Raw genomic sequence first — 17320 nt, 5'->3', positions numbered from 1 at the left:
AGGGTTACTTCTCAGGAATGCTCTGACGTTAATATTTTTTAAATTTTTCGAACAAAAGTTATTTGCAATAATCGACAACAAAAAGAAACATACTGTGTTAATTTTTGGCAGTGTTTTTGACAATTTGTTCGAAATATTTGATAATGACATTTTTCAAAAGTCAGAAGCTTATTAGTGTCATAAATAAAAATCAAAAAGGTCGAAGAAGGTTAAATACTATTCATTTAGGATATTACCTTAGGAGCTACTAACAAATACAGGCTGCTCCAAAGTAAGATATTTACAAAAATATGGTTATAAGAGGTCCCCTAAAAGTAGTTTAACATGTTCTTATAATCCAAAAGAATTTATTGGGATACAATTCTGCCCTAAGATTTGTAGATGGAAACAACCCTATTGGCCGGTTTTATTTAGTTTGATTCGCAGTTTTCAAACGGCCTTTTACTCAGTTTAGTTGTTACTGACTCTGCCTAGGAAGCTGGGGGTATCAGGTTCTTTTCACGGTGTGGGTATTTACTTAACACTATTTACGTAACGTCTGTTTGTCACGAATGTTTGTTCCTGTGTTATTTAATGGCGTGCGTCGTAGCGCCAAAATAATCACATGTTTGTTCCGGTTCAATACCCCACGCACTGAATGACCTAACACAATAGGACATGAAACAATCATCATCATAATCCTATTATTATTATTATTTCATTGCAAGTTTTAGAAAAGCACTATACAAATCTCGGCGAGAAACGGGGTTGCCGGCCGCGTATTCCTATCCAGCCTCGCTACGCTCGGCCGTCTATATCTACTTGGCCTACAACCTTCGTTTCCCGGCTTGTATAGTAATTAATTTTTTTATTTTATTATTAAATATCATTTATTTTCAGGCAACTATGGCCCATATATACATACCTTACAGACTAACATACATACAACAGTAAAAATCTTAAAATATAAATATCATTTTGAAGACTCAGTTTTCGGTTGCGCCGCCTGTTCCGGTGCGGGATTCGGCAGATTCCCACGAAACCGCCGAAATATCACACCTTTCGGCCAGAAGTCCGCGCTCGCGATGGTTTCCAGCAGCATGTAGTATTATCAACGAAACAGTGGAATTACCTGTTTGAAGCTGCCGGGCTCCTGGTAGCCGTCCACGACGGTGCTCTGCGCGGCGGACGCCGAGTGCTGCACGGTCGTCAGCACGCGCCCGTCACCTGCGAGTCCGTCCACACTTGCATATACATGTAGCCGCACGTAGGGGGCGTGCATGAACTGCAGGGGCAGCTTCGTACCAATAAACAACACAGGAGTCGAGCCTGTTTATAGGGACTGTGCGCGCTGGAGGGTCCGCCATTTTGTGGCCTGAACCGGAAACATTAACGTGTACATTGACACTTCACGCCAAAACAAGTGCTGCCATCTACCAAGCTCGTACGTTTTCTTGTGCATAGTAAATTTTGCCATCTTGTGGGCTACATTGGAAGCATAAATATCATTTTAACATCTCGCGCCAAAATTTTACGTCTCCTGTGCTGCCCCCTAACAGTTTATGCACGCTCTCTATTGGCGCGAAGTTTAAGCTTCCAATGTGGTCCACAAGATGGCAGAACCTACATACCTCTGTTTGGCCTAAAGGTTGATTGGTAGAGAATGCCGCGTGGCATTAAGTCCGCCTTTTGTAACTATATATTTTTTACTGTGCAATAAAGTTTAAATAAATAAAATAAACCTACAATGGACAAGAAAACGTACGTGAATTGTAGAGGGCTGCAATTTCTTTGGCGTAAAGTGTCAATGTACAGTTCATGTTTCCAATTCCAGCCACAAGATGGCAGATCTTCCAACGCGCATGGCTCTTATATTATAAATAAGCGGTAACGAAAGTTGTAGTAACCTCCGCGTTTAGTACAGTGCTATATAATGTTATTGGGTAAATTTTGGATTTACTGTAAAAAGCTGCCTTTACTGATGTCGACGGAGCGAGTTACGACTTGCACGTTCTTATACTAAACTGCCCGACGCTGGACCTTACATCTTTGCAATAAGGTTTAAGAAATTGGCAGTTTACTGTGAAAACGATGGTACGCCTGGCAGGATAGTGAAACCCACCGCTGCATTCTTATATACAAGCGTAGTAAATGTAGTTAGCGCGTTTTATATATCTGCTTATCCGGTACAGTGCCACCTAGCGACTCACTGTAGAACTGGCAGGTGACGGGGAGGACGACGGATACTGTAGGCGGCGGGGAGCGCTACAGCTTGCACGTTCTTACAGTCGGAGCGGCCTAGATGCGTATATGTACAGTCACGACTGAAAATATCGATACGTAAAAATAGCCAAAAATATGTATACACGACCTTATTTTGCCATATACTAAAAGGTGGTGTATGCATATTTTTGGTACTATGTCCGTATCGATATTTTCAGACGTGACTGTACCTGAACATGCACTTTAACGTCTTGGTAATAGAGACTGTTCAAACATCTGTAAACACCATAACGCTATGACACATCTGATATTTTTCTGATACATATCAATATGCTTGGCACGATAGTAGATGCTAAACTCAATCCTTATATAGAAAGCGCCGTAAAAATGTCGCTAGCGCGTTGTAGAACTGTTCGCGTTCGGTACGGCGCCGCCTAGTGTGTAATTGAGTAAACTGTGAACTGGCTGGCTGGTGACGGGGAATGCGACTGATACTGACGGCGGCGGGGGACGCTAGAGCTTGCACTTTATTATCCAGACGCCATCAGATATATCGGAACGGCCTAGATGCTTGTCTTGGTAATAGAGGCTTGTTCAATCCAAACATTTGAAAACACCATCGCTGACATATATCTGTGTGCCTGGCACGAAGGTAAATGCTCAATCCTATCCTTATATACGAGCGCCGTAAAAATGTCGTTAGCGCGTTGTAGAACTGTTCCCGTTCGGTACAGCGCCACCTAGCGACTCACTGTAGAACTGGCAGGTGACGGGGAAGGCGGGCAGCGGGCCGGAGCCGTCCACGTCGATGCTGATGTCGGCGGAGCGCGCTACGGCCTGCACGTTCTTGTACGCGCGGCAGGACAGCGGGTGCACCGCTGCAACAAAAATAAAACTTCATTTTTTGCTTGAAACTATGGGATAAACAGCTCATAGTGAAATTGCCTTGAAACCCTTATAGTTTCGCCATGTCCGCCTGTCCGTCCGCGGCTTTGCTCCGTGATCGTTAGTGCTAGAAAGCTGCAATTTGGCATGTATACATAAATCATTCATGGTGACAGAACGGTAAAATAAAAACAACATTTTTTTTTATTTCATAAAAGTAAACATTGAAATTTAAATTTAAAATTGCTCGAGTTGGTCAGTCCAAAATTTTATTTTATTCATAATTAAAAGCTATTATCATTTGATGATATTGCACGCTAAGGATTGTCTGCAGGTGTTGCCCCAGCAGCGATAGCATGGTCGCGTATCGCCTGTCGTATGACAGGCATGCTGGCAGACGATAAAGATCATTGGAAAAAATCGAAAGATACATTCTTTTAAATTAAACTTAATATTAATCAGGTTAATAATATAAAGTGTAACTTACACGAATGGCAGACGGCACCAGCGTAGCCAGTTCCTTGGCAGTTGCAGTTAAACTCGTCGGCGGTCTGCGTGCACTCGCCGCCGTGCTCGCAGGGGTTCGGGTTGCATCTGTATTCATCAAAAAATACACTCGATAATTACATGCTTTTAGATTTTAGTTCCTTATATGTAGGTTAGACTTGTGCGTTCTCTGGTGTTTCCAATCTTTCTCTATGGTTGTGAGACATGGACTAAACGAACAGATTTGATCAAGCGTATCAACGCGTTTGAGATGTGGTGTTGGCGCCGGCTTTTACGGATACCTTGGACAGCTATGCGTACTAATAAGTCCATATTGGAAGAGCTACGCATAAAACGCCGGTTGACAACAATATACCAGGACCTGACTCTCATATACTTCGGACATCTCTCACGCCGCTCCCTGGATAGCCTAGAGACAGTTATTGTGACGGGCGAAGTAAGGCACCAGACCTCAGGGCCCTCCCCCTACTAGATGGTGTGCTCAAATCACTGCACCTGTGCAATTAAAACTGCACGAGGCCATGCGCTTGGCGAGGAATAGAAGCCTATGGAGGAATCTGGTCTTCAACAGAAGGACATGATGTCAAGATCCTCAGCATTGAGGGGCCGACTGAAGAAGATATGTCGCCTAAAAATATACTATCTAAACGGGTAGATCTCAAGATTTCTCAGATTTTTTTCAAAAAAACGGTGTATAATAAGGCAGTTGATAAATACTGAATTGACCAACCTGTCAATCATCTGACAGGCGTCAAACACTACGTCGTTAGGGCAGCAATAGTCTTCTTTCTTCCAGTCCGTGGGTCGCCGGTAGTTGCCATCTACTGCGATGCGGCGCATGCAGCCTACGAAGCCCCGCGGAGGACCTTTACCACCTACAGATAATAATTTATATAATATTATTACTCTAATAACGGAATAGTTATTCACGATACAAGTGCAGAAAATAGGAAATTCGCACTGTAAAATACTTTACAGTACATATGGGGCTACTTTATAGCACTAGTGCGAGAAGTAGCATATTACGTTACTGTGTCGAACATTTAAAGGGCCATATGTACTGTAAAACGTTGTACGATACATGTGCGAATAGGTAATTCGCAACTCGTGTCGATTTAAAACACTCCCTTCGGTCGTGTTTTAATTTATCGCCACTCGTTTCGAATTTCCTATTTTTCGCACTTGTATCGTAATGTACTATTATTTCAGACACAATGTAAAAATAAACAAAAACAAACATAATAAACATACACCGCACTCGAGGAGGCATTTCGCGGGCACGTCAGTTAGTAAATGAATACATTTTCGAGTTGTCAGTGTAAGCCAGTAAGAGTAAGCCATAAACGGCATTAATACAATATACTTACCACACCCTTTCCTAACGTTTAAATATAATGAAGATTCACATTTACAGATTCTGGATAAACAATTTATTGTTAAATTACTTCACCGACCTGACAGGAAAGGACGTCACCAGCCGACGGGCTGGGGGGGGGGGGGACCGTTACTATTGCCCGATAGCGGAGGGGAGGGGGAGGGGCGTACATTTAGTTACAAATTTTATTCTCTAGGGGGGCAGCTGCCCTCTGTGCCCCCCTTGGAACCTAGGTTAGGTTACTAGATACTCCACAAATGAAAAACTCACCAGCAATATAGTATGAGCTCCCAGTAATAAACCTCAATTTCTTAGTAGTCTTCACCGGCCTGTGGTCCACGGCTAGTGTCAAACTATCCGTGGCCATGGTCAGCATGAGGGCATGCCAGCGGCCATCGTTGAACATCTCATCGGGGTAGTTGTCCAGTTTCACTTTGGGAGAGCCTTCGGTGAAGAGTTCCACTTTCACTTTGCCTTCGTCAAGGTATACCTGCATTGAAGATTGTTAGATTTAATATTACCCACCCTACAAAATTTACAATGATATATATATTATTTAAACCAAAACAAATGAAAGTGTTCTTTAGAAAAATAAGAGGGACCTCAAAAGATAGTAATTTTGCCATATTTTCATGAAGAACTAAAAAAAAGCGGCCAAGTGCGAATCGGACTCGCCCATGAAGAGTTCCGTGCCATTTATGACGTATTAAAAAAAAACTACTTACTAGATCTCGTTCAAACCAATTTTCAGTGGAAGTTTGCATGGTAATGTAGGTACATCATATATTTTTTTAGTTTTATCATTCTGTTATTTTAGAAGTTACAGGGGGGGACACATTTTACCACTTTGGAAGTGTCTCTCGCGCAAACTATTCAGTTTAGAAAAAAATGATATTAGAAACCTCAATATCATTTTTGAAGACCTTTAAAAAATTTGAGCTTCAGTTCTAAGTATGGGGCAGCCCCAAATTTTTTTTTCTAATTTTGTGTGAAAATCTTAATGCGGTTCACAGAATACATCTACTTACCAAGTTTCAACAGTATAGTTCTTATAGTTTCGGAAAAAAGTGGCTGTGATATACGGACGGACGGAAAGACAGACATGAATCAACAAGGGTTCCGTTTTTGCCATTTGGCTACGGAACCCTAAAAAGCTTCTAAAGAATATCTAGCTGAGTTCCCGCTGGTAATATTATGACATTCATATAAGCATTATAATATGCCTCTTAAGAATAATCTTTACCTTGACATGGCCCTCCGACTTGAACTTGTGGTATATAAGCAATCCGTGATTCTCATAAGTTCGGAAATCCAGAGATATATTAAGTTGGTTGCCCCCGGAGTAGCCGCGCAGTTTCGCGTACGAGCCTTCCTTTAGGAACGTTATGGGGACTATTTCCGGTTCCTAGAAGAAGAAAACATGAATTATACTGTTTGATTCTATAAGTCTTGACTTTAGTTACCTTCTTAACATATTACCATGTGGGCCATAAACAGATTTAGTCTCCTCATTTGTCTTTTGTTCCCGAGAGCTAAAAGATTTGTGATCCAAATGCATATAATTCTGAAAAACCTAGAAACTACATAGGGAAAGGTTTTAGGCGATCTAAGACCCAACTAGATATTAAAATGTATTTCATTATAAAGAGGTACAAATTTGCGACTACATTTTATGCGTCTTAATTCCTTTCTCTGGTTATAGTTACAGTTTTATTTATTTATTTAAGAAAAAAACAGTAATTTACAAACAATTGTACAAAAATATTTCTTAAATTAAGACCTAAAGTTTCCTATTGTATATAAATTGCAGTCTACAAAACAACTAAAAACATAATACATATAGGTACTAGGTAGTTAAATTTGAAGCACGTTTTGTGCACAATTCAGTCAAATTTATTTTATAAGAAATCCTCGCCAAATTTCGTATCTTATACCTTTAAACGAGCAATTCTTGTATATATATATAAATATATATATTTCTGTGATCTCGGAAACGGCTCTAACGATTTCGCTGAAATTTGGTATATGGGGGTTTTTGGGGGTATACAATCGATCTAGATTAGTCTTATGTTTGGGAAAACGCGTGTTTTCGAGTTTTCATGCGTTTTTCTTTCGACGCAGAATATGGTCGCTAATTTCGTGTTGCCGGCCGCTGTCCGTCTGGTCCAGCGGGTTAAGACGCGGACTGCTAAACGAGTGTTACGGATTCGAATCTCGCCCGGTGACTAACTTTTGTTTTTTTTTATATGTTCAAGTTTATATATAATTTTTTAATTTTTATTGTTTTAGACAAGTTTAATTTAGTAAAAAAATGTAGTTAAGATTATCACCTGTAGACCACCATATTACAATAAATAGTTATAACCGAGCAAAGCTCGGTCGCCCAAGTACTGTTTACAGTTAAATGCTATGGCAACATCATCGCTTCAAATATTTATGGCTTCATGTGGAATTCTAATGTATTATCATCATAGAGCATGTTCATCATCATATCATCATTATTATAGAGCGTGTTCACTTTCTGGTACAGTCAGCGTCAAATACTTTGTAGCAACCAAAGTAGCCAAATAGTTCGGTACACCATATATTTAGTATGATGTACCTAACTATTTGGCCACTTTGACTGCTACAAAGTATTTGACGCTGACTGTACTTACAAGATTCTCCAGTCTCGTATCCTTGCTTCAGCTCGTAAAAGACGTTAGTGGCGTTCAAGTATAGGTTCTCTATGCAGCCGGTGAAATTTTGGTTGACTAATAGATCGTTATTACTGTTTACTTACTGGACAATCATAGAGCGTGTTCACTTTCTGGTACTTAAAAGATTCTCCAGTCTCGTATCCTTGCTTCAGCTCGTAGATGACGTTAGTGGCGTTCAAGTATAGGTTCTCTATGCAACCGGTGAAATTCTGATTTACTACTAGGCCTTCTTGGAAGTTGGGTACACCGCCTATATATAGCTGTAAATAAAAACAGGCCCTATCAGTATATATTTTTCATACCACTAAAGTGCTAGACGTGGGTAACGTCATCACCAAGCTTAAAAATGAGGTGGACCAAGTTTAAAAATGAGGTGGACCAAGTTGTTAAATGATTGGATTAGGACGTAGCACCTTGCACATAGGTACGTTTCAATTTTAATATATTAATATATTTATGACGTGCGAAAATACCTACATAAAATAACAGAGCCTGAAAAAAATCCTGGTCACGGCACCAAATTGCAACTCCTATTGGCAACTACCACTCGGTCGACGCAGAAGATAACGTTACGCCTCAGGCACTGGTCCCACCACCGACGATGAGCGAAAAGAGATTAGAAATAAAAACTAGAAACGAAGTAGGCGAGCAGTGAGAAGCGAGTGTGTGTGTGTAGTTCTGATAGTTTTGTCGCTCGGCTATAAGCGAGTGTTCGAGTGCGACGGGCGATTACTTGCACCGCTCGCTCATGCGAGACGGCCGAGCATACAGACCTGTATAAAAACTGGACGCACGATCAAAGAAAGAGGTATATTTCAAGTAACTATGGATGACTTTTTTATTAAGTATGCAAGACAATCGGTTCAATTCGAACAATACTCTTCTTCTATCACATCAGTATGTAAAAAAAAAATCTTCAACCAAAAACGTCACTTTTGACTCTGACAGATCGGTATCGTACCGCAATAATCTCTTAGAAGCATACTTCGAATCGGGCCGAAAATCCCTGTCTCCCTGTGTCCTGTATCCCTGTGTGTGTCTGTGTGTGTGAAATGTCTGTCTGTGTTTTATAAAATACATCATTCTAAGTAAAGTAAAGATTACTTTAAATTCATAGCAAATATGTACACTAAAATCCACGTACGTGTACAGTAGAAAATTGATCTCGCAGTTCTGACCGCCAAGTACCGCTGAGCGAGTTTTATCGTTGATAGCTTTTAACGCTGCGAGTAACTAGTGAAACGAGTCCACGCCGGCAGTGTGAACAGCCGGCGATCAACTATAAATATATCTCTCTCTCTTTTACCAACACGGGATCTTTATCTTTTGTTCCTTTCTTGAGCGAGAAACTAGTCGATAGCTAATCGCTTCCTCGCCCTTGGTGGGACTAGTGCCTTATGCGAGAGATAAGCACGTTCTCAAATTTAATTTACCTGTCTATTAAGATTGAGCCTCGAGAACTCGCCCTTGACTCGTCCGGAAACGACCACTCGGTCGACGGAGAAGATGACGTCACGTCTCGTGCGAGAGATAAGGACGTCGTGCCACATGTTGTCGTCTAGTAAACTGCCGACGGATAGCGAGGTCGCTGTGCCTGAACCTGGGGAAAGAGAGATTAGCCCTCTTATTCATAAAATCCGCCTCCGAGCAATATATCACCGCCGTTTTTGTCAAATATTAAATGGCTTAATATATAAAACGAGATCAATTAGTTTTTAAACTCTCGTACGTTAAAGGAATTTGATATATGTTAAAATTCTTGATATTACTTTGCAAAACGGACACCACGCATTTTTATTTAGGATACGATTTTCAACGGATCTATCGCGAGTAGTCTTTATTTCAGACGTTTCCAAAAAAAAGCTTTAGAACATATGTTCGAAACGAGAAAATTTTAAATATTATCAGCGGGAAAATATTCTTCAGAAAATTCTTAGGTAAGGTCTTAAATTTAATACTAATATGTCTAAGTCTCGCGAAAATTTTGTTAAAGGATTTACCTAAGTCAATATTGTACACCAGCCGATTATCCCTCAGTTGCAGCGCTATGTAGTCTCTCTGAGTGCAGCGTGAATACAAAAGAGCACCGGAAGCCGTGCTGGTTTGAACCAGATGCATGGTATCCAAACTTACCTAGGTTAATATTATAGACCAGCCTATTATCCCTCCGTTGCAATGCAATATAGGCTCCTTCAGTGCCTCTTGAATACAACAGAGCACCAGTAGCCGTGCTGGTCTTCAACCGAAAGCAGATGGTATCCAAACTTACCTGGGTCAATATTATAGACCAGTCTATTATCTCTCAGTTGCAACGCAATGTAGTCTCCCTGGGTGCCTCTTGAATACAACAGAGCACCGGAAGCCGTGCTGGTCTTTAACCGAAAGCAGATGGTATACAAACTTACCTAGGTCAATATTATAGACCAGTCGATTATCTCTCAGTTGCAACGCAATGTAGTCTCCCTGGGTGCCTCTTGAATATAACAGAGCACCGGAAGCCGTGCTGGTCTTTAACCGAAAGCAGATGGTATACAAACTTACCTAGGTCAATATTATAGACCAGTCGATTATCTCTCAGTTGCAACGCAATGTAGTCTCCCTGGGTGCCTCTTGAATACAACAGAGCACCGGAAGCCGTGCTGGTTTTAAACCGAAAACGGATGGTTTCGCGGGAGGCGGATATCGGGTCGCGGAGCAGATCCATGTTGATGAGCGATGAGCCGTTGAAGGACATGGTGTTTGCCTCTGTAAGGATTTATTGATGTGTGTAGTTACATACTTTACATAAAAAAGAGCAAATAGGGGTGAAAAGGAAAAATGGTTTTCAATGAGGGACTAAGGTAGGTTATAACTGTTATAGCCTGACTAATGGAACGTATATTAAATGTAACATTTTAACTCTCGATTTAGAAGACGATACAACTGTTTTTATACGTTCAGACAAAAAAAAATACGATACTGTATGTCCTCCTAATAAATAAACAGAGATACTTAAACGAACACAGAGATTGCAGAATGCAAGAAAAGGAAGTATTCTTTAGCAGTACGATTGATAGGTAAATAAAACTCTTTATTTGGGAAATTAAAAAATACGTTAATATCTTAAAGCAATTAAACTTTTAAAGTAAAGACAGCAAAACTTTTACACTAGCCCGATCAGTAAATTAAATAAATAATAAAAAAATTGTAAATTTATTCGATAGCGTAACGTGACGAACGCGTTTGCGTTAAGTCTAATTTTGTATATGATTTTGAATTTCCAAAACGTCCCGCTTGGCGCGCTGTTTCTAAATCCCATACGAAATGAGACTTAACGCAAACGCGTACGTCACGTTTCGCTATCGAATAAATTTACAGTAGGGGTTCAGGTAAGATTTTAACTGAAAACAACCTCACCGTCTACAAGTGAGTGAGTTTTGACGACCGGTTTGGCCTAGTGGGTAGTGACCCTGCCTACGATGCTGATGGTCCCGGGTTCAAATCCTGGTAAGGGCTTTTATTCGTGTGATAAGCATGGATATTTGTTCCTGAGTCATGGGTGTTTTCTATGTATTTAAGTATTTATAAATATTTATATATTATATATATCGTTGTCTAAGTACCCTCAACACAAGCCTTGTTGAGCTTACTGTGGGACTTAGTCGATTTGTGTAATAATGTCCTATAATATTTATTATTGTTTATTACAAGTAATACATACCATAATCGCATCCGTACAACTCCACTCTCATGGAAATCTTGTCTCTCCACCGCATAGGGTTGATTCGAATAAACTGTGCTATGATAGGCACTTCGAATTCGTTCTTCTTAACTGTATTACCATCATGGTTACCGTCGAAAGTCTATAAAAAGTCATACAATATATAATACGTTTTACAATATGAGCTTTCAAGTTTATTATTTATTATTAAACCACCGCTTTTTTCATCCACCAACGGTTTTTACATAGTTACGGCTTAGGTATCTAGATACCTACTAAATAATATTAACTTAGTTACTTAATAGGGTTGTTTCCATCTACAAATCTTAGGGCAGAATTGATCCCAATAAATTCTTTTGGATTATAAGAACATGTTAAACTACTTTTAGGGAACCTGTAATGACCATATTTTTGTAAATATTTAATTTAAAATATCTTTTGGCACACGTCACGTGACCAAACTCGAAACTTCATTGAAGATTCTCATGACGTCACAACTCTCAGATTGACACTGTTGACAGTTAGGCGATAAACAACAAATGACAAATGTCAGTTGACAGTTCGTACCTTCTATGTGTGTATGAAGTTATGTGTCAAACCGTAAACTGTGACGTCACACAATTTTCAAAGAGCGTTTTGGGCGCGAAAGCATTTTTCAAAATATATTTTGTCAATTTAACATATTTAAAGCCGTTTTTAGTATAAAAGTTGAATTTTAGGGCAACTTTTAGTTAATATAGAAAGTAATACAAGCGTTTCAAAAAATTGGAAACAACCCTATTGCAAAGACATAAGTGGAAAATTGTATGAACCTTATAAGGCAGAGAGTAAGAGAGGCAGAGAATAGAAAAAAAATGTTAGTTTTAATAATTAAGGTTTAGAATGTGCAGTAATAGATGCACCATCACCATGTGTATATTATACATATTGCAATCAATATAGATAGGAAAATACGTACAGCATAAACCGTTCTCCAACCTTTCCCATCAACAGAGTACATCTAAGAGATGATAGTAGTGGCAAAACGCCCTCTTTCTTGCTATGTTTCAAACAATCAGTATTTTTACCTGTGACAACGCATCGGCAGAAGCAACCGTCCTCCAACCTTCTCCATCATCAGAATACTGAAGCGTATACTCCAATACATATTCGTCAGCGGTAAAGCACCCTCTACTGTCAATTTCATGAAGTTGCTTGCTATGTTTCATACAATTTTTGTTACCTGTGAAAACGTATCAGCAGAAACTCCAACTCCCTCCATCATCAGAATACTAAAGCGTCTACTCCGATACATATTCATCAGTAGCAAAGCACCCTCTAGCGTCAATTTCACGAAGTTTCTTGCTATTGTTTGCTATGTTTCGAAATTTTTTTGTTACCTGTGTAAACGCATCAGCAGAAGCAACTCCAACTCTCTCCACCATCAGAATACAGAAGCGTATACTACGATACATATCCAGCAGTAGTAAAGCGCCCTCTAGTATCAATCTGACAAAGTTTCTCACTATGTTTCATACAATTTTTGTTACCTGTGAGAACGCATCAGCGGAAGCAACTGTTCTCCAACCTTCTCCGTCATCAGAATACTGAAGCGTATATTCCGATACATATTCATCAGTGGCGAAACGCCCTCTTGTGGCGATGGCTCGAATTTCCTTCCTTGATTGCAGGTTGATGGTCAAGCGTTGGTAGTAGGAGCTTTCGGTTGGTGTCCAAGCGCTAGTGCCTTTGTGTTAGTTAGTGTTAAACATAGTCAGTGGAATATTAACTGTTTATAGTTAACAGCAGAAGTTTAACGAAATGCTTATGATGTACATACATAGGCACATAACCAAGAAATTTGCGCGCAGAACTAAGTGTCAAGAAACAAAGAATGACGTCACGTAAGTGTTGCGTCTCTTTCGCTATGAAATTTCAAGGCAAGTGGTTAATTTCAAGGGAATCACCCTGCAGGAAGAGACAGAGCATATTGAATCTTGAGACGATTGTCTTACATGCTTATATAAGCTTGTTTTGACTATAACAAAAAATTTAACACGTCGTTTTACTTTTGCTGTTACGTGAGCTTAATATATTTATGTGAGCACCGAAACCACTTACGTCGAGTGCCCTTGTTAGAGGTTTTTAAATCTAATTTTATCTGAGTAATCTAATTATAGTATATCGCTGACTGTCGGTGCGGAGCGATCCGCACAGACTATTTGTATGAAGTTCATGTCCGCGCGGACGACCGTCCGTCAGCATTACTCTAGAACGCTCCCGGAACTAAATACATATTGCTCCAAACCAGCCTAAAAGTGGTTTCGATCCCTTTACCACCAACCTCAGGCCAAGGTTTAGATCAATTTACAATTCACCAAATGCCATAATAAAAAAGTCAAACTTATTTAGAACCCAAAACCAATATATAAGAGAATAAATAAAAGTAAGGATTAAAATAATGTGCGGGAAAACAACCATGCAAGCCAAAATAATACCTTCATGCAAACCGTACTAAATATGGCGCTAGTAACAAACCTATTCCTCCGTATCCTATTTGCTATTTATATGGTGTATTCGAGTAATTTTGAATACTTTCATGTCAGGTAATTCCGAAAATCACCCATCAATCATCTTAGATTTTCGGAATTACAAGAAAAAGAAGAATTCGGAATTCAACATTTAAAAAAGAGGGGATTGAAATTTTTAACAACTACAACCTGAATGAAGGCACAGGTAGAAGCTAGATTCTAGTTTATAATAGAAGTTGTAACTATAGAGAGTGAATAGAGACCGTGTCAATTGAGGGTGACGTAATTAATGAAAATATTTTTAGTCATCGGTTAACGATTTACAAAGCGAAAAGGGACTATTATGAGATGACAAAACCGTAAAGTTAGATGTAGAATGTGGTGGTATTATTTTGTTAGTATTAATGTTGCTGTTAGTAGCCCCAACTATAATGCGATTAGCTGCAAACTTGAGGTCTGACGTCAATTTTCTAAATGTATCATACAGTTGAGTTACAGATACTGACATACAACGCACAACCTAAAACAAGATAGGGCGTTGAAATTTGAAACATTATTTGTAAATAGTAGCTTTACGATATTCGTAAGTAAACTGTAATATCGCTAAATTTATAATCGGCCAATAGCATGACGGGCTGCTCAGTGTAGGGTTTAGTTAGCCTTCCGTCACAAAGGCTGCTTTGAACGGGAGCTATTACCACAATTCATTTTGAAAGACCCATCCACGTTTTAGGAAAGACAACCCACATCTTGGGTTCTAAGCGAAAAAAAAATATCACTCCCACCTTGCGTGTAGGAGACGTATGTACCCTAAAAAAATATTTTTCTCTAGAATTTTATTTTACCACTTTGTACGCTTTGACTTATCTCCATGGCAAGTTGCAGCTTTCTAGCACTTGATGATCAAGGATCAAAGCCTTGGATGGACAGACGAACATGGCGAAACTATAAGGGTTCCTAATTGACTACAGAACCCTAAAAAGATCTTTGTATTAATTATAAGACACTCGCCTTGAGACTGGAGATTGGTTAAAACTTTTATTTATCTAGCTGACATTTGAAAATGCGATAGTGCGATGTAAACCTTCATAGTAGCTGCAAATCGCACTAGCGCCATCTATTAACGATTGACGTAGTGCAATGAGCTAATAGATTCCAGGTGGGAATATGTTACATAGTATATTGACACCATACCTAAAGTTTGCTGCTAATAACATGATAGTTTCCAATACCCCATAATTACCTTAACTTCGCCCCCCGCGGCCTTATACCGCACATAGTCCAGCCCGTTCGTGCCATAGCTGATGTGATACTCCTGCACATATTCCCTGGAGTGCTGCCTTCCCTGCGTCGCCACTCGTGTTATGTTCTTCACTGTCCCCAGATCAATGACGAGTTGCTGGTCGAAATCGTTCTCAGAAGCAGTCCATGCGTTGACACCTTTACAATGATATGCAAGCGTTTTTTGTGCTGGCAACTTTTAGCATTCGATTTTTGAATGATGAGTTGCTGATGATTATTTTTATGATTGTTAGTGTTTTTGGGATGTTATGTAAAATTAAATGTCAATGAGTATGGTTTGATTTTATTTCTAAAGCACCTAACACCTGACAAATCTATCAAACACTACATACAAAAAGCACACTCTAAGCTAAAAAAATATACTTAATTCTAAAAAGGCTTCATTTGTTTCTTTAGAAAACTATTTGCAAAAGTTGCATCTGGCGGATGTAACGCTTGCGCTTCTTTAACCAATTCTTCAAAATTCAAGTAGGAAAAAGATACTGGTTCTATAGTAATGTCTCTAGGAAGCTGTATAGCAACAGCCACACCATGTTTGTCATCTAAAAGCGTCTCTTCAATCTTCCAATCACGTTTCAAAACATCATTAACATACAGCTGCGTATCGGTCACAATATTTCCAACTGACATATCGTAAGTATTAATCACAAATGTGATTTTGTGAAGAGCAATTGTCAATCCGACTCCTATGTTCTTAACATAAGCTTCTTTCAAACACCAGTGCCGGTAGAAGCATTTCAACTGTTCCTTTTCTGTGGGATACTCTTTAATAGTCCTCCATTCATGAGTAGAAAACTGTTTAGTCATGAGCCTGAAGAATTCTGGTACATTCTTGTTAACCGGTGGCTCTATCTTCATTACATCTATCCCGATATTTCGCTTTTTATGTCCGGCTAGCACTGAATAATCTCCCTGATGAGAAACATTGAAGTTAACGGGAATATCGCCTGCGCCAACTAAGTATGGTTTTCCACGCTCATCCCTGGCAAACTTAACTTCGTTATAAGGAATGCCAGTACATAAATGGACAAATTTTCGCATCATCAGCCTTCCAATAAGTGATGATTTTACATCATCTTGATATACAAATCGGTCTAATCTCTCTTTCTCTTCTGGTTGTATGTAACTTGAAGCTGATAATATTTCATCATAAGTAGGTGTCCAAGTTTTTATGTTAAATGCCCATCTTACGTTAATGTCTGCCATCTTTGGCTTGATATAAAGGCAACTTCTTTTTGCAAAAATCAATGTGGTCCTTAATTTGTTTTTAGTTAATTTGTGGACCTGCAGAGGAAGATTCCTATTACTTCCAATTTTGTCTCCCAACTTCACTTTTCTGTCTCTTATGAGTTTTTTTGTACTGTTTTTATTAACACACTTTTTCAGCAAATATGAACAACAACTATTTTCAGCCACACAAAAATAAAGTTACAACAACACATGCTACAAAAGTCTGAGCCAAAATAAAGACTGACTAATAACCACACTTAAAGCTGCATTCAGTGTATTTTTAAGAAAAATAAATTGGGTTCTGTGTTTATACTTAATACAACTAATTTACAAAAATAACTAAAGAAAAATGTGAGGGTAACATAAAAGAAAGAACCAAATTAATGTAATCTAAAATACTATTGTATTCAAATTAAGTTCTTTGTTTTATTTTTGCATTGACTTACCATATAATTTAGCATTGTCAGGTCCCCTTTCTCTCAAGCTGGATGTGGCGGTGAGTTTGGCATTAGCTAGCAATGGCTCATTACATTCATAATCAAAGTAATATCTAGCGTACTCTGAAACAACGAATATTTTATTGTTGTCGATCAAGCATTTTCAATCATAACAGATTTTTTGATATTGTGCAAGTATGTTTGTTTTTTCCTGTGTGACTGTAATCAATGAATGACCTATCTACAACGTAAATTCACAAATAATAAATTTCTAAATGATGTATGGTCACATAGGAATGTGAATACTATTAGACAAAAAATACCGCTAATTAGAATGAGATTCTAACTGGTTTAAGTAATTTTAAATATAAGTCACTGTGAATACTGTTTAAATGAGTTTTGCTTAAGAAGATAGGGCTAGAATGATTACTGGAATAGTAAGATTAACTAGTAAAAATCCGTTGGGCGTGTAA

At 38.9% G+C, this 17320-nt stretch overlaps 1 protein-coding gene across 1 annotated transcript in view; it reads right to left on the bottom strand.

The window, feature by feature from the left end:
* The window catches only part of LOC133520867 (neurexin-4), a 47047-nt gene that overhangs the window by 29327 nt on the left and 400 nt on the right, over positions 1-17320 (bottom strand). The window contains 12 exon segments of the mRNA XM_061855561.1: positions 1112-1206; positions 2955-3080; positions 3575-3681; positions 4325-4469; positions 5240-5459; positions 6213-6374; positions 7752-7928; positions 9102-9268; positions 10210-10413; positions 11369-11510; positions 12898-13094; positions 16857-16970. Coding sequence (XP_061711545.1) covers positions 1112-1206; positions 2955-3080; positions 3575-3681; positions 4325-4469; positions 5240-5459; positions 6213-6374; positions 7752-7928; positions 9102-9268; positions 10210-10413; positions 11369-11510; positions 12898-13094; positions 16857-16970 — 1856 coding nt within the window.

Source organism: Cydia pomonella, chromosome 8 (assembly GCF_033807575.1).
Source record: "Cydia pomonella isolate Wapato2018A chromosome 8, ilCydPomo1, whole genome shotgun sequence".
In the NCBI taxonomy this organism is placed as follows: domain Eukaryota; kingdom Metazoa; phylum Arthropoda; class Insecta; order Lepidoptera; family Tortricidae; genus Cydia; species Cydia pomonella.
The sequence above is the reverse complement of the archived record's forward strand: the minus strand, read 5'-3'. Positions and strand labels throughout refer to the sequence as shown.